The following is a 19332-nucleotide window of genomic DNA, read 5'->3' as shown; positions in this document are numbered from 1 at the left end:
TCTTAACTCTATCCACAGGCATTTTTTCAAGACAAGTTACTTTGTTTTTTGCTTGATGAAACATCAATGATACCTAAACATGCCTTAAATGCAATTGATAGGTTATTAAAAGATATTTGCAACAACAACTTTCCGTTTGGAGGAAAAGTCATTCTTTTTGGTAGTGACTTGGCAAATTCTACCTGTTGTGGAAAGAAGACAACCAGCTAAAATAGTAAAATCATGTATAAAATGTTCTTTACAGTGGCAATGGGTACAGATGTTTGCATTAACTGAAAATATGAGAGTACAAGATGGGGAAGGTGAATTTTCCCTATGGCTACTAAAACTTTAGAATGAAACAATACCTGTTCAAAGAGGAGGATCCTTTTAAATGATGCATTGAAATACCAAATCAGTGCATTATTAGAGAAAATGAATTGATTGTTGAAAAGATTTTTGGAGGTGCTGTACAAAATGATTATTAACTATTATTAACATAAATGATGATTAACACGTGATTTTAACACCAACTAATGTTGAATCATTATCAATCAATGAAGAAGTGCTTGAATGTCTGCTGGGTGAGGTCAAAATTCATTTAAGCGCTGATCAAATTGATACTGATGACCTAAATGAAAGAAATGACTTTCCTGTTGAGTTTTTGAACAGCTTAACTCCTTCAGGTATGCCACCTCATTGTTTAAAATTGAAAATTGGTTGTGTAGTTATGCTACTAAGAAATTTAGATCTTAAAGCTGGGTAATGCAATGGTACTTGAATGAAAGTTAGTGCTCTTCAAAATAATTGTATTGATGCAGAGGTTTTGATTGGTGTCTCTGGTGGTAAGCGGGTTTTTGTTCCTCAAATTCAGTTGGCTCCATCAGATTCTAATTTACCTTTTGTGTTGGGAGACACCAAAGAAAAAACAGCAACCAAAAGGTTGTAAATGTCTTCTATCAGTGAAGATATTTATAACTTTTTTGTTGCTGCTTTTTATTTGGTGATTTATTTTTATTTTTATTTAATTTTGAATTTTTTTTTTAATTTATAATTTTTTTAATAATATATTATGTTATATATTTGATTTGTTTTGGTCTTTTTTAATTAAAATTTTATTTATTTTTCACCAATTAAACTTAAATATAGTTAAATTGATTCATTTCCCAATTATTATTATAATATAATGATGCTACATTCTATTGTTAAAAATAATTGGTAGTTTAATTTATTGAACTCACTGCTTTTAAAAGTTACTACAAGCCAAGACAATATATTTAGCTATATAAATGCAATTTATTTATATCTCAATTTGATTTTTTATCTCTAATATTTATATTTTTGCTCCTTGAAGCATTTGTTATTTTGCTTTTTAATTAAAATATTTTAAATCTATTGTAATGTCTTTTAAATTAAACTAAAGTTTTATAAAAGCCAACATGATATAAGGTCATAAAATAACACAGACAAGCTGCATCATGACAGCAACTTAAGTATGACAACAGGCTACCGAAAAGCATGTAAATTGTTTTCCAGTTGTTTTTTTTTGTCTTTTTTTCCTTTTATGTTTATTTATTGGATACAATTTTTATTTTAGGTTTGTCATATGATGCATTAATGCAATATAAAAAATCGAAGTTTATACATTTTTTTAAATTTGTTATACACGTGCTTGATTAAAAATTTGTTTGTTTGTTTGAAGCGTATTAGTACTCAATTGCTTAGTTATTTTTAATAAGTTTATTTAGTTGATTTATTTAATTTTAAACAATTTTCTTTTTTAAAGAAAAATGTACCAAGGGGATACCAAAAAATTAACAACTCCTGTATAATATATGTTCACTTCATATCAAGCTTAATAATCAATTAAAGTTCATGTTATAAAAAATATTACAAGAATTTAGTTGATATTTTTGTCAATCTAAACCATGATGAAGTGTTATTATTTTGAGTCAGTAACTAAAAATGTATGGTGTTGAACTTAGAAATGTCGAGGAAAATGGTTCTGCCTCACACTGATATGAGCTATGTCAGTTGTAAATTACTCAAATAATGTTAAATAATTGGTAAATTATTTTACATCACATTTTTTATGTTAATTTTACAGATGGTTTAATTTTTTCAATTTGAAGGCCTTTTTCTAAAAGGGTATTAGTTAAGGTTTTGCATTTTTAAATTGTAGAAAACAGCCACTATAAATTAATTATGTAACAGACCAACCATAACCCAAATTACAGGTTGCTTTCTGCTAGTTGAAATAATTAGGTTTAGAATTAGTAACCAACCAAAAGTTCTTCTTAACCATGGCCTAACTTAACAAATTAAAACATGCAATTGAAAATAAAACTTAATTATGACTAATTAAATTTTATTTTCATAAATGGTTTAATTAAATGAGTAACTGTTTATACAAAATTGTTTATATAAAATATTTAAAGGAATCAAAAATAATTTTTAACTTTATTTACTAATTTATAAAAAGTTTTTCATATTCAACTCATTTTTAAATTAAATTAAAAAAATAAACACTTAAAATAATACTCTTTAATAAAGATTTTAGCAAATGTACAAGCAAAAACATCTTTTGCAAAAACTAAAGATTTTCAATCTTTCAGTAAGTATGCTAACACAAATGATACATTTTTGTATGATCAAAAAGAAGTAGTTTAAGTACTCAATAAATTTTTCAAAATTGTTGTGCTAAACCTGATCCAAAACTTCTTAAGCAAAGAATAAAACATTCCCAAATACACTTTATTTTCACAAAATTCTCAGATATGCCACATTTTTAATTGCTTATTTTTAATAACCTTTGAAAATTTTAAACATCCTTTTAAAAAGCTAAAACCTCATAAATCAGTTGATGCAGATGATACAGATATTTTTATTTAATTGAACTAAAAAAATATTTTTAAATTTTTTCTTACTCTATTAAGCAAGAAATTTCTATGAACCATTAAAAATAGTAAAGGTGATTCAAGGAAGAAATTTAATGTTAATAACTATTGTGCCATATCTTATCAAAGATTTTAAAAAGAACTATGTATAACAGAACTTATTTACTTATTAAAAAAAAAAAAATTAATATAGCATTCAATATGGTTTTAAAAATCCTTTTAAAACCCAATTTTCCAGATTACAAGAGGTATAATTAACTCATTTAAACATTTCCAATATACATTTAGTGTTTTTACCAAGTTGATACAATCAACCACAAATTAAATTGGCTAAAAAGTTATCTGTAATACATTCTACAACATCCCTAGTCAACTTGCTTGATACTACCTTAGGGATCAATATTAAGACCTTTGCTCTAACTAATTTACATCAACAATTTTCATAAAGCTTTAAACTTAATAACAAAAGTGTTTCCTGATTTATTTTTTTTTAAAAAAAGGCTACAATATTTTAATAATCAAAATAAAACTGTATTAGATAACCTGTCTAAACAAATACAAGTTTAACAATTACGGACATTAAAAATAATGATAATAGATAGAATTTAATAAATATGGCAAGCAAACTTTCTTTTTTTTTAATATTTTTTATTTTAACTTTTTAATTTGAGTTCTTTTGTAACAATTTTATATATATTAAACCTGATGATGCTGATACAACTAATCAGCCGAATATTGAAAACACACCATCTCTTTTTATTAATGACATCTCAAAAAAGTAATAGATATTAACTTTCTCAGAATTAATATTGATAAAAACCTTGAAAAATTCACATCAGACATTAGGGTAGTAAAATAGCAAAAATTGTAAGAGCTTTATACCAAGGTAATTTTCCAAATAAGCACACTTTAGTTTAACTTTTTTATTCATTTATTCGTTGTCACAAACTATGTAACAACTGAGTGGGGTATTAATAAAAGTAAACTTAAGCTCAACAGAAACATGTTGAAAATCTTACAAATTTTAAGGCTTGATCTATTAACGCTATGCATCAATGAATTAAATAAAAGTTTTCAATATAAAAAATAAGGAAAATGGATCTCTCATATTATCTTGTTGTTTGCATACTGAAAAATAAAAAAAGTAAATACAATTTATGGTATTATAAACATATTAGGTCGTACAACTTGTTCATCCACGTTTTATTTAATTGTTTTAGACACACTAACCACAGCAGTTCGCATCTTTTAACTTTTAAAGCATTTCAATAATTCGCAGCAAAAATCTAAACTAATCTACTAAAAAATAAAAATACTAAAAAAAGGAAACAAAATTGTAACGAAATTTCAAATTTTAAATAAATAAACTAGAAAAATTTATTATTAAAAAAAAGAAAACTTGAAAAAAAAATTTCTTTAATTTTTATACAACTTTTGTAATCCTTTTTTTGGTTGTTATTTTAATCTACTGAATTTAATAAAAGTTGAAGAAAAAACATAAATTTATAACAATTTAACAACCATTGAAAGTCAGCAAGTGACCAGGGCCCTGGCCCCGACTAAAAAACAGGGTTCGTGGCAGTTTTAGAAATCCATTTTTCCTTAGTATTTCCTGATTTTCATCTAATTTCAAGTACTTTTTCTCTGATTTCAGTTGGTGAAGTATATAATTTTCCTTGTTAATGTTGTAGGATATAATACTTTTGCAACTGAATCCATTTTTCCCTAATATTTTTATTAGAATTTTTTAAGGAATTAAATACTTCATCTTAATTAATTGATAGAAATCTATTAAGAGTTTTTAAGTAATAAAAAGTAGTTTAATAAGGAAACAAAACCACAAAAGTCCAATAAATATTAAAAAATATATATTATCAAAAATAACAATTTGTGTCTAACATATAATCTTATATAAAACTAAAAGCACTCACTGAGTTTTCCCTGATATTAAAGATTTTCAAAAAAAGTTCCCTGAATATTCCAGGTATTCCCTGATTTTTCAGAATTTAAAAACTTTTCCCTGGTTTTCACTGAGTGCCATGAACCCTGAACTATAAGATTAGTAGGAGTTGATAGCCGGGGTAAGAAAAAAATTTATAATACTTTATATATTATAATTCTATGCTTACATTTACTATTTATTAAATACTGGCATATATTTATATTTTCAAACTCTAATATACTTCTAACAAGATTGCAAGCAACCACTATTAATTGATAAGTTACTTTAAAATGGAGAATAAGTAAAAATACTAGGAAATGGTTAACAGAAGACTTGAAAAGTTGTAGGTTGTATATAAAAAAACAAACATGAAGATGGCTGCAAGGAAAAAAACTGGATTAATAAAAAATGTTATAGCATGAAAGGACAGATACAGTAAAAGGATGCAACTTGTTGAATAAGAAACAAGCAAAAATGAGTTTTGAAATATCGTAATAGAGATGATAGCTTGTTTGAGCATCGAAAATGATTGTATTTGTAGAAAAAAGAAAGAAATGCAACCTTACAACAATGGGAAAGTGGCTCAAGCTTGGCAGATAAAGCAGGTCTAATTTATTTTTTATGTTTATTCACCTCCCCAATGCTGAAAACACCACTACAGACGAGGAGGCTACTTAATTGTGGTTATAACCCTCTCTCAACTATATAAATCCGAAATACAAACCTTGACAACCAAGGCTGCTGTGCAGAGAAACAAGTTGAGTGCGGTACTACCAGGGATGTGGTGGGGATTGAACTCGGTACCTCTCACTTATGACGCAAGCGCTCTACCACTACACCACGACCCCATTACATTTATAATGAGCTTTTAAACTTTATCTAAGAGTAAGAGGGTTGTTATTCATCAATATAGGAAAACCAACATTATTGCAATTTTTTTTTTTTAGTAAATAAATGAGTTTTGTTGTCTAAAACAAAACTCATTTACTGAAAAAAAAATTGCAATAATGTTGCAATAATTTTTGCTTAATAAAGCAAAAATTATATTCATACCTTACTTTTTATTGACGATATATCAATAATTACACAACAAAACAAGCTAAACTTATTTATTTGCCTAAAGAACAACAAAATGGCATTTGATATTGTTAAGTTGCAGTTGAAAAACAAAACAGCTCCACAACCTTTTAGTGTCACACCACAACCTAAATAGTGTCAACCACAACCTAAATAGTGTCAACCACAACCTAAATAGTGTCAAGGGTTTGTGCAATAGTCATAAATTAAATCTAGAGAAAATAATGCCAACAAATAAAAATTGGTTTAAAAAATGTAATACATGAAACAGTTCTTCATATTCTAAAACGTGCAGTTGAGTGCTTGAACTCAAAAGAACAAAAAACAATCTTCAAGGACATTCTTGAAAAAAAAATTCCCAGATGATCATGCTTGGAAGAAATTCTTGAGAAAAAAAAAACATAGAAAGAAAAAAAAGAGAAAAAAAACTTCAAATTTTTTTGCTTATTCTAAACGAAACATAAATTTACCTTACTTGTATAGTGGGTGTTTAACAAATATATAAATAAAATTAGAAAACTAATTTGCTATGTACACTAGAACTATAAGAAACTTTGTTAATTTTTTTTCTTATGTTTATTTGTTTTCACATCTTTTCACTTTTAAAAATGTTTCTGCTATATTTGACATTTATTCTCTATACTAAGGAATTTATATAAATAGGAAAAAAAGAAAATAAATTGCTATTTATTTGTAAAATATATCATTTGATTAATAAGTTTTTTTATGATAGAAGAAAATAAATAAAAGAATAGCATGGTTTCTTTTATAAATGTATCACATTCTTTTATAAATGTATCACATTCTTTTATAAATGTATCACATTCTTTTATAAATGTATCACATTCTTTTATAAATGTATCACATTCTTTTATAAATGTATCACATTCTTTTATAAATGTATCACATTCTTTTATAAATGTATCACATTCTTTTATAAATGTATCACAGGCATCAAATGTGGTACATTAGATACCTGTCTGAAATTTTTTCCTTTACATAGCCCAATTTTTAACATTAATAAGAATTACCAGAGATAATGAACATAATGGTTGCTGTTTGAAAAAATGTATTTCAAAATTAAAAAAAAAGTTTTAAATAGGCTCCTAAAAGTTTTGCTAAAAAAGTTCCGTAAATTAACAATGCACTAGCCCACAAACTTTTAGAGCATTGTTAATAACAATACTTCATCAGAAAAAAAACTGTTTAAATGTGCAACTTAGATAATCCAACGAAAGTGCAGACTTTTAATGGGGGTTTTGAAAACAACCAAATATTTTATATTTGAACTTTAGTATTAATGACTCTTTATTTTTCTTACGTGAAAAACTTGTTACACAAATAAAAAATAAAAATATAAGAATAAATAGCAATTAGTTTTCTCGCTTTCCTGTGCATTTATAAAAACAGTAAAGTTCAGCAAAAACAATTGAAAAACAAAATTGTCCATGTTTCAAGAAAATAATAAAGAACTTCGTTAATATACTGACTGAAAAAAGTTGCGAATAAATTGTATATTAAAAAATGTTTTTATTTTCCTTATATTCTTATCTGCTTTGCCTCAACTTGTATTAATTTTAGTAGTGGAAAATAACAGAAGCCCTAAAAAAAAATATACAAAAAAAGTAAAATATTTCGAAATTATTTTTTTGAAAAAATTTTCCTTTTTTTTATTTTTAATTTTTTGTGTTTATTTTATTTAGATTTTCTACTTTGTATAGCATTCGTTTCCATTCTTCAAGTATTGCTGTATTCTCTGTAGTTTCATATAGCTTTATTTTGCTGCAAATTCTTAAAATGCTTCTTTTATAAAAATGTAGTCAAGTTGTCTAAAATAATAACTTTATACGTGGATAAAGTGTGCGACCTCACATGCTTCCTGGAAAGGCTTGTATTAGCTTATCAGTTTATCAAACTAACTTTGGAAGACAGGGTTTCACTACTAAAACTGAGGCTAAAATTATTGATTTTAAGGAGATTTAACGAGATATTTTCCTAATATTAAAGGAGATCTGGTTGCAAACAACAATATTTTGAAAGAAAACGTAAAGAGAATGAAGGAGAAAACGATTACATTAAAAACAGAATCTTATTTTTTTCAGTAACTTTTAAATATAAACAGAAAAATTATTATAAATTAATATATTACTTTAAATATATATATATATATATATATATATATATATATATATATATATATATATATATATATATATATATATATATATATATATATATATATATATATATATATATATATATAAACAGTAGTGTGCAAAATAATAGGTAATAAGGATGATGCATTTATTACATCATATATATGAATATGCTTGACATAAATGCGGAAATCCCACATATTTTTAACCTCACTTTCTTTTGTATATTGTGTTGTTTGCTGGTAAAGTATAAACAAGTTTGTGCGTGTATTTATTTGATTTTTTATGAACACTTTAATTTAAGGTGTGCAAAATAATAAGTAATATATATTTAAAATTAAATTATTCACAATAATAATTCAATTTATTTATTTAAAAGATGTTTAAAAAATTTATTTAGTTAAAAGATGAATTTTGTTAACAGTTACTATGAAATTTGTTGAATTAAAATGAAAATACTTATATTTTTAGAAGAAATAAAAAAAAAGCATAAAAAATAAAAGAAAAGGAGACGTAACATTTTTTGGAAAATAAAAGAAATTTAATCAAAATTCACAAAACCAGGGTAAAACTTTGAAAGAAATTTCAAATTTAATGGACTGTTCAATTAATCTGATATGCAATGCAATTTAAAAAAAATAAAACACGTGGTAAAAAGAGGAAAACATCGAGAAAAGATGACAAAAATATTGTTCTTTATTCCAAAAGAAATTTTTTTGCAACGTCAATAGAAATAAAAACTACTCTTGGCCTGCAAATTGATGCTTCGACAATTAGAAAAAGGCTTACTCAACAATATGTTAAAGCCAAAGTACTAAAGAAGTGTCCATTTTTATCACCAAATATTATTAAAAACAGGAAAGATTTTGCTAGGAAACAAGTGGGCTGGCCATCTTTAAAATGGCAAAATATTCTTTGGTCAAATGAGACCAAAATTAACTTGTTTGGGTCAGATGCAGTGAAAAAATGTCAGAAGACCAAATAGAAAAGGATATGATCCTAAATATACCATCAAAACAGTTAAACATGGTAGTTGAAATATTAAAATATGGGGTTGCTTTACATATAATGGAGTAGGTCCCCTTTTTTGTATCAAAGAAAATATGAACAAAGAAATATATTTAAATATACAGCAGAATGTTATGCCACCCTTCAAAGAAGAAAACCTACCTTTGATTTAGGTCTATCAACAAGATAATGACCTGAAGCATACAGCAAAGGTAGTAAAGAATTGGTTTCTTAACGAGAAAATTTGGATTTTCTCATTATGAAACCAATTCTTTACTACCTAGTGAAACCAATTCTTTACTAAAAGTGGCAAGCCCAATCACCGGACATAAATCAGATAAAAAATCTTTGGGCACACGTTAAAAATGAATTAGGAAAACTTCCTAAGACCAAAAATAAAAATGAGCGTTGAAAAAACATTAAATACATTTGGAAAAACATTCCAATAAGTACATGCCAATACAATAGTACATGCCAATACAATAGTACAAGCCAATACAATAAGTACATGCCAAAAATTAGTTGATACCATGCCGAAAAGATGTGCAGCGATAATTGCGAATATAGGGTATAAAACCAAATATTAATAAACCATAAGTAAATTGAATTTTTACTTATTATTGTTCATTATTTCCAAGAAAATATGTACTTAATTTTAATTTACCTTTTTTTTGCACAGTAGATATTTTTTTAAATAATCTAACTATATAGGCTAATAAACAAATTTTGTTTTTTAATTGTTTTCTTACATTAAAAACATTAGTTAATAATTGAACTAATTGAAGAATAACTAATTAAATAAATTAGATCACTATCAAGTACTTATTTTGTACAAAAAGTCAAACTATTTAACAATTACTTATTATTTTGCACACCACTGTGTGTGTATATATATATATATATACATATATATATATATATATTTATATATATATACATATATTAGTGATGTACCGATTAATTGGCATCGGCTTAATCGGCCACTTTTTGTACAATCGGAATCGGTATCGGCATCAGCCTTTTTTTATTAATTTACCGATATGCATTACCGATGGCTTTTATCCTGCACTTTGATGATTATTAAATAATAAATAATCTAAACTTTATGCATCGCTTAGAATTTTTAGAAAAATTGTTTATTTTGACTTTGTTTACAGACAAGTTTATTTATTTGGGTCCAAGTATTTGTTTACCAGTACGAATTCCATGAAAAAATTTACCCAATTTAAAGCTCTATGGCTTTATATCTTCAAAACTTTAATAATTAGTTAATTCATTGGTATCGGCATCGGTATCAGCCTTTTCCTATCCATTGGCATCGGTATCGGCATCAGCCAAAAAAGTGTTATCGGTACATCACTAATATATATATATATATATATATATATATATATATATATATATATATATATATATATATATATATATATATATATATATATATATATATATATATATATATATATATATATATACTGTGCCTTGTTAAGAAGCGTTACGCAGCTCACATTTTGCTTGCGAAAAGGCGATTTGTCTACGCGTTCAGCAGTTTGGCGTTTGGCAAAAACTTTTATCTTTTAGAATAATTAAATTATCTTTTGATGTCTTTATGCGACGTTTAAACAGAAGAAATTAAGTCGTAAGTAAAAGCATTATACCGCAATTGTAAACTAATAGATTTTTTGTTAAAGAAACAGTTTGTTTAATAATTTATTTGTTGTTGTTAAAAATTAGTTAAAGAAAATAAAGTGTTTTAAGTTTGATCTTAAGGAATTAAATATATAAATTCTTTTTAAATATATAAACTATTTTATGTTATAATAGTTTAAAAAATGCAGGATTTATTTTGATGTAAATATTTTATTAATAAGATATTTTATTTTAAGTTTATTGTCAATTCAATAACGTAAAGTTTTAATGACGTTCGTTTAATTTATGAAAATAAACTATGATCATAAATATGTTATTGGTAACTGATAAAACTCTTTATTGTTTAAAAACACTATTAAAAAGAGTTCACAAAAAAAAATAAGAAAAAATTTATTAACAGTTAATAAAATAACCAAAAACCAACTGTGAAATTATAAGAAAATAAACAATTATGTTACGTTTTATGAAAAAAATATTTTTTTCAAAATAAAATTTAGTTGATATTTGAATAAAATGATAGAAATGATTTTTCAAATAAGAACGAAGATTTTATTTGTAACTTTTGTTATAGCAAGAAAAAAAAACTGCCTGTATGATTTTTAACGTGTTGATAAAATAACTTTAATTACAATGTGGTACTTGAAAATACGCTAGTGACGCGATATAACTTCTAACAATACAAAATTTATTTGATGAATTGAGTTACTTTGATTTCACTGCCTAATAAAAATGCGTTACGCGTTTTTATTAGGCAGTGAAATCTCATAACAAGGCCTGATATATATATATATATATATATATATATATATATATATATATATATATATATATATATATATATATATATATATATATATATATTTATATATATATATATATATATATATAGATAGATATATATATACATATATATATACATATATATATACATAGATATATATATACATATATATATATATACATATATATATATACATATATATATACATATATATATATATACATATATATATATACATATATATATATACATATATATATACATATATATATATATATATATATATATATATATATACATATATATATATATATATATATATATATATATATATTATATATATATATATATATATACATATATATATACATATATATATATATATATATATATATATATATATATATATATATATATATATATATATATATATATATATATATATATGAAGTATATAATAGAAGTATAGATTTGCAAACTATCAAAGAATTATATATTTGCTTTTTTATTAATAAGTATAATTCATTCACTTAAATAAGGTTTCTTAGATGATTAAAAAATATATATATATATATATATATATATATATATATATATATATATATATATATATATATATATATATATATATATATATATATATATATATATATGGAGAAATTAGAGCAGTCAAATTTTAACCTTTGTAAAGGTTATTTAAAAATCTTTAAGGAGGTTTTTATTTTAAAGGGATATTTAAGGTTTTTAAGGAAAAGTGGGAACCCTGAAAGATTTTGTATTCATTTTTAAGTGCTTTGATTTGGAAAAAGTTATTTTTGAACTTTTTAATAGTTAATAAACCTTGGATTCTCACTTTATTTTTTAATAGTTAATAAACCTCGGATTCTCACTTTATTTTTGTACTTTGTATATCAAAATTTTTTTAATTTTGATAATAAAGTTGTAAAAGAGGTTTAAACTAAAAATAAATATCATAATTGATATAAAAAAACAATACCTGACATCCTTGCGTTCTTGATCAACTTGGGCCATTCGGTTTCGTGTTTGTTCGTAACTATCATCACTAGCAGCAACAGAGAGTTTTTCTTCTAACTGCCCATATGATATGAATTCTTCTTTAGTATGCTTAATGCACTCAAGAATTCCTTGAAGTGGGTTAGTCTCAACAGAAATTAATTTTGAAACTACAAAATCAAATTTTTTACACACGTCTTTACCTGCTGAGCCTGGCCTGCAAGGGATAGTAAAAGCCTAAAAATTAGGAAAAAAAGCTATCAAATTGCAAACTTAAAGCAAGTTAAATTTTTCTTTGGTACAAACTTGAAGAACAAACTAAACATAAAACATAACATACAATATACAACACAAAAATATGGTTTATTACACTAATGAATCTGAGGTTTTCTGAATTAAACTTTAAAGGCCTCAAAAACATTACTATTATAATAAAAGTCAAAAGTATTTTTGTCACCAAAAACCTTTTTTAAGATAACGATTGATTACTGTAAATAGAATATAAAAGCAATTTATTTTTGTTTCTTTGAGTTTTTACAACATAACTTCTCAAAATTCAACCTTGATTTTAGTAATTGACATAGATATATATTACCTAAACATTACCAGTTAAAATTTTTAAACTATTGCATAATAAGGTTTTGAAACATTGTTTGAAGTTAAAACAACAAAACAAAACAAAAGTTTCAGGGTATGCTTTTTAACTTCTTAGTAATTTACAGAAATGGAAAAAGCAGATACGATATTATATGGCATAAATGCTGTTTTTTTTTAAAGAAGGAAGTTAAGATGTTGCTAAAGATGCTTATTTTTAAAATATATGTAAAAATAAAAATAACAAACTTTTAGTTTAAATTTTCTAAAATTTAAGTATCCAGCATTGAAGAGCACCAAATTCTAAACAAGAAGCAGCTGTTCAAAAACTTTTGATTTTTTTTTTTTTTTTAAACAACTTTTTTAAACAAAAATTTTTTTGCATTAAACAAGGATGTTTGTACTACAATAAGGGTAAAAATATTTCATTAGTAATTTTATATAACTTTTAACATTTATTTGGTGACTGTAATTATACATTTCTCACAAAAAAAAGTCCTTAAAAATCTGAGCGGAATACTTTTTAAAAGATCCAATTTTAACATGGAGTATTTTTCCAGTGGGAGTTTATAAATGAATAAAATATTTAATCTTTTTCAGCTAGAATAAGAAAGAAATTACCTTAGGAACATTTAAAAATTATGCAAGGCACAAACCAAGTAATTGCAAATCACAACATTTGGAAATACTTCTGGTCTTCGCTTTGTTTTTGTTTTTTTTTTAAAACAGTACACTTTGTTTTTATCACAAAATCCCATAATTATTATTCAATAAATAAAAATTCATGAATTGATCTTGAAAATATGATATAAAAACTAATTAAGAAACCTTTTATTAACTATGAATTAAACTTTAATAGTTTAATTCATTTGCATAATCATCAGATAAAACTAGTAATATAAACCAAACAGTGCAATGTATTATTTTTAAAAAAAACATATACAACTAGAGTGGTGAATGAAACTATTGTAAATCGCAACAATTCAAAGGAATTTAGCAGTGATCAAATATTATTGCGACTGCTTTTATAATCGAATAAATTGTGACTGCTTTTATGTCACATTTAAGAAGAGACAAACCCAGACCTATTCTGGTACTGCTGCAGCAGTTTAGGCATTCGAAAAATATTTATTATTTGTAAGTTTTCTTTTGTTTTTTTAATAAAAACTGGGGAAAAAAAGTTCCTATTTCAAATACAGTAGTAAATTTAGTAAAATACAGTCAAGACTCGAATTGAGTGATTGCGAATTGCAATACCCCTAAAAATTTCTGATCATTAAATTCATAGTTTATTAAAAACCGTGAACACTTTTTTAATGAAACGGTCAATTTATGATATTTTGAAAATATTAATGAAAAAACAAAAAAATATATTTACTACTGCAAAAATAACAACAGCCAAATCTTACTTATTTTTAATTTTTTTAAAACTTAAATTACACAGTGTTTTTTTAAACACCATATAATTTAAGGATTATAAATAAATAAATTTATAAGAAAAAAATAGATATTACTAAAGGTCCGAAAAATTTTAAAATCAACCACGAAAAAATTATGCTAAAGCTATTTGCTTATTGTATCAAACATTAATATCGCTTTTAGTTTAGGGGAAAAGTTTATGGAATTATTTATTTAAAAATTTAAATGCTTTAAATTAGAAACTAATTAAATAATAATAATAATAATAATAATAATCATAATAATAATAAAGATATGTTTTAAAATAATTCATTAGAGTTTTTTGTTTTGTTTTAAAATAGCTATAAAAAGTTTAACTTGGTTTTTTATATATTTTAAAACTGTCTTTAATTTTGTATACATTTCTGCAATTGAGTTACGACCATTTAATTTATAAGAAAATATTGAACAAGATATAAAAGTATTTTATATCTTATTAACAATTTCTTTTATTTAAAATATTTGATCACCGCTGTTGTTTTTTAATAATTATATCATACTTTATTATGCTTTATTTCTCTCATTTTATCTTATAAATCAATTTATAAAATGAATCAAAATATTAAAGTTTAAATTATAATCTTTAATAATAATAAAAATAATAGTAATAATATGGTTTTACAATAAGATATAATTTAAGATCAATGTAAATATTTTTTATTGAAAAATAGCAATTGAGTTTAATGATCAAAACAGTTTTATGGTTTTTAAAAAGCTAAATATTTAAAAACCGGAAGCATTTTCAGATATCGCAATTCGCAATCACTTAATTTAAGTCCTGGCAGTACTAATTTTCTGTTTATTTTACCGAGTTTAGTGTTTAAAACTGTCATTTAATTACCAGTGGAACTTAAGATATAAAAGAAAATGAGTGTTATTTTTTTAACTCAATATATAGACAATCAAATGTATGAAAAGTGTTTAGAAATTAAAAGTTAACTGTTTTTAATAATAAATAAACAAAAGTAGAAATTTCAGTCTAAAAACCAATATGTATTGTATATAGTATCGACACAAACTTAATTTTTGAATAAAAGAACTTTTGATTCTTGGCTAGTTATTTTATTTTACTTTAGGAAAACAAAAAAACGAAACAAAAACTTTTTCAGAAAATTTTGTTTCTCTTTGTATTCTTTTCAACTTTAATGATAATAACTATTACAGTAAAATTTTGCATTTCTTTATAAGTTTTATTAAATTTTAGTTAATTTTAAACTTCAACATCTTTAATTTTAAAAAAATCCTAAGCTAACATAAACAAATAACTTAATTATATATATATATATTTTACATTAAGTTTAACGTAATCATCTCTTTGATTTAAAAGGCACGTTAAAGCACAATAAAAATTGTCAACCTTTAGAAAAAAGTTCATTGAATAAAATTGCTAATATTTAAATTTAAGTGAAAATTAAAATAATAGTAAATAAATTTAATAAATACTTATGATTTTTAAATAGTTATTATCTATATAATATATTATATTATATATAAACCATAAGTATTCAAATAAAAGACATAAGCATAATTAAAAATATATTTATTTTGCTTACTACATGATTTGTAAATATTGAAAAAATTTCAAAGTATTTGAAGCATTCAATAACTACTAAACTGAAATTACTAAAATATAGTTACTTAATGTTTAAATTACTTTAAACAATTTTCAATAAATATTCACAAATAGCATAGTATTTGAAACTTGAGCTTTTATTGAAATCTTAAACAAAATAGTTTTTCTTAGAGTAACTAAAGTAGCATATGCTTACGCCCACCAGTAAATTCATGTATTCAAAATGCCTTTTATAACAAGATGCTATTTTAAATCAACTCCTTATCTTCAAATAGAACTTAGTAAGGTTAACACAAAGTGATATTTAAAAATCATTGTAGGAGAATCTGTTTTAACTAGGAGAAGGTGGCAGGGAAGAAGGAAAGAGGGGTTGGGAGGCTTTCTCAAGAATCTTCCCCTTCCCCTTTGTCATAAAAAAAAACAGTATTCCTAAACAAACTCTGGGTTTGTCACTGATATATAAATATATAAATATATATATATATATATATATATATATATATATATATATATATATATATATACATATATATATACATATATATATACATATATATATATATACATATATATATATACATATATATATATATACATATATATATATATATATATATATATATATATATATATATCTATATATATATATTGTTATTCACCTCCTCAAGGCCGAGAAGGCCACTACAGATGAGGAGGTTACTTAATAGTGGTTATAACCCTCTAACTCCGAAATACTTATAACCTCTCTAACTCCGAAACACGAACCTTGACGAACAAGGCCGCTGCGCGGGAGAAACAAGTTGAGCGCGGTACTACCAGGGACGTGGTGGGAATCAAACTCGGAACCTCTCGCTTATGAAGCGAGCGCTTTACCACTACACCACTACCGCTATACACACACACACACATACACACACACACAGATATATATATAATATATATATATATATATATATATATATATATATATATATATATGTATATATATATATATATATATATGTATATATATATATATATATATATATATATATATATATATATATATATATATATATATATATACAGGGCGCAAAACGTTTTTGTTTCAGTCAATTTGTCCAATAAATACTCAAGTTCAGCAGACATGTTCGATAAAACTTAAAGAAATGCCATTAAACACCATTCCTGATGAAACTCAAAAGATTTTATCTTTTTAACTTGACCACAGCAGGTTTTTTTCACAACTTTAATACTTTAAAAAATGCTCTAAAAACTAAACAAAAATTTAAAAGATAACTTATCTAAAAAAAAGAAAATCTTAAAGAAAAAGAAAAAATCTAAGCTCAAAACACATAAATTTGAAAAGGAAAATATATTTATATTACGGCTTTTAAAAAATACTATACTATGTGAAATGCTTTGTAAATTATCATGAATATATTAAATAGATAAGTTATTATACAGGGTTGCCACTACAATTTTTAAAGTTTTTCCCAGAGTTTTTCATGAGTATTCCCTGAGTAAAGAACGTTTTCTCCTGAGTTGAACTTTTTAAGCTCCCTGAGTTTTCCCTGACTTTTCTATATTCTTTCCGGTTCATCAAGGAGATTATTATTTTCCTTACTTAAATACAATCTTTATATTTGACAAACTTAAACTTTTACAACAGGGTGGCCACAATAAGGCCCGCGGGCCAACTCTGGCCCTCAGCAACCTTCTATCCGGCCCGTCAGTTAATTGTAAAGATAATAAAAAAAACTATAAACATATAATATTAATAAATTATATAATATTTAAATTTATAAATTAATAAATTTTAAAATAATTTTTGTAAAAAAACAATAGCTTTAAATAATTAAAAATATATTTAGAAAATCCTGCCGGCAATTAATCGCAAGATTAATTTCCGGCACTGCCGACAATTACCATTTGCGTTTTTTAATTGTAAAAGCCATCTTCAAAATCAAAACAACGAAAAATCGACAAGGAATGTCGTTTATTTAATGATGAATGGCAAACTAAATACTTTTTTGTTAAATGTAATTCAGTGCTAGTATGTTTAATATGTAATGAATCGGTTTCAGTGTGCAAAGAATATAATTTAAGGAGGCACTATGATACAAAACATTCTAAAACTTATAATCAGTTTGTCAACGAGGTGCGGAAAGAAAAATCAATTAAATTGAAAAATAAGTTAATTGAACAACAAGATTCGTTAAAAAGGGGCAACACTGAAACAAAAAATGCTGCTATTGCAAGTTATGAAGTGAGTCTCCTTTTAGCTAAAAATTGTAAACCATTCAGTGATGGGGAAATTATTAAGGAATCTCTTGAAGTTGTGTTCCAAAACATTTGTCCTGAAAAATTGAAAACTTTAAATAATATCTCCCTCTCAAGACAAACAATTACACGAAGAACATGTGATATTGCTGATGATCTGAGTTTTTTCAGTCATTGACTGAAAAATAAAAGCATTTCAGTATTATTCAATAGCTATTGATGAATCAACTAATATATCACAAACTGCTCAATTAGCTATTTTTATTTATGGTATTGATAATGATTTTCTTGTTACTGAAGAGCTACTTAACATCTATCCTATGCAAGGCAGAACAACAGGAGAAGACATTTTTCTTGCCATGAAGAAAGTTTTTAAAAAGTTCAACTTGACTTACAACAGATTAATTTCAATTACATCAGATGGTGGCAGCTCAATGATTGGAAAAAAATGGGTGTTGTTTCCAGACTGGAAAATGAAATGGCAGAAAACAACTTGTCATTAATTAAGCTGCATTCATCAGCAAAATTTAACAGCAAAGAATATGGATGTGGAAAATGTAATGTCTGTAGTAGTTAAAGCAATAAACAGCATTAAGCCCAGTGCATTACGAAGTAGGCAACTTGAGGCTTTTCTTGCTGAAAATGACTTTGAATATGGTGGTCTGCTTTATTATACTGAGGTGAGATGGCTTTCTAGAGGTAATATGCTGAAAAGAACTTATGATTTGAGACAAAATATGTTGGATTTTTTCAAAATTATCAACAAAGATTATCCACCAGAGCTAGAAGGAAAAGAGTTTATTAAAAAATTTGCATTTCTAGTAGACTTGACCCAACATTACAATATACTTTTCAAAGAACTCCAAGGAAAAGATCAATTAATTGGAAAAATGTACAACCTTATTCTAGCTTTTCAGTTAAAATTTTCAGTTGAAATAAAC

The 19332-nt window shown here is 24.6% G+C and overlaps 1 protein-coding gene across 1 annotated transcript in view; it reads right to left on the bottom strand.

Moving 5' to 3' along the window:
- The window catches only part of LOC100210455 (RNA polymerase II elongation factor ELL), a 45100-nt gene that overhangs the window by 14073 nt on the left and 11695 nt on the right, over positions 1–19332 (bottom strand). The window contains exon 3 of the mRNA XM_065816665.1: positions 12488–12741. Within this exon, the coding sequence (XP_065672737.1) occupies positions 12488–12741 (254 nt within the window). The remainder of the gene's footprint in view (positions 1–12487; positions 12742–19332) is intronic.

Source organism: Hydra vulgaris, chromosome 13 (assembly GCF_038396675.1).
Source record: "Hydra vulgaris chromosome 13, alternate assembly HydraT2T_AEP".
NCBI classification, from domain to species: domain Eukaryota; kingdom Metazoa; phylum Cnidaria; class Hydrozoa; order Anthoathecata; family Hydridae; genus Hydra; species Hydra vulgaris.
Note: the sequence above shows the minus strand (reverse complement) of the source record. Positions and strands in the feature narration are given on the sequence as shown.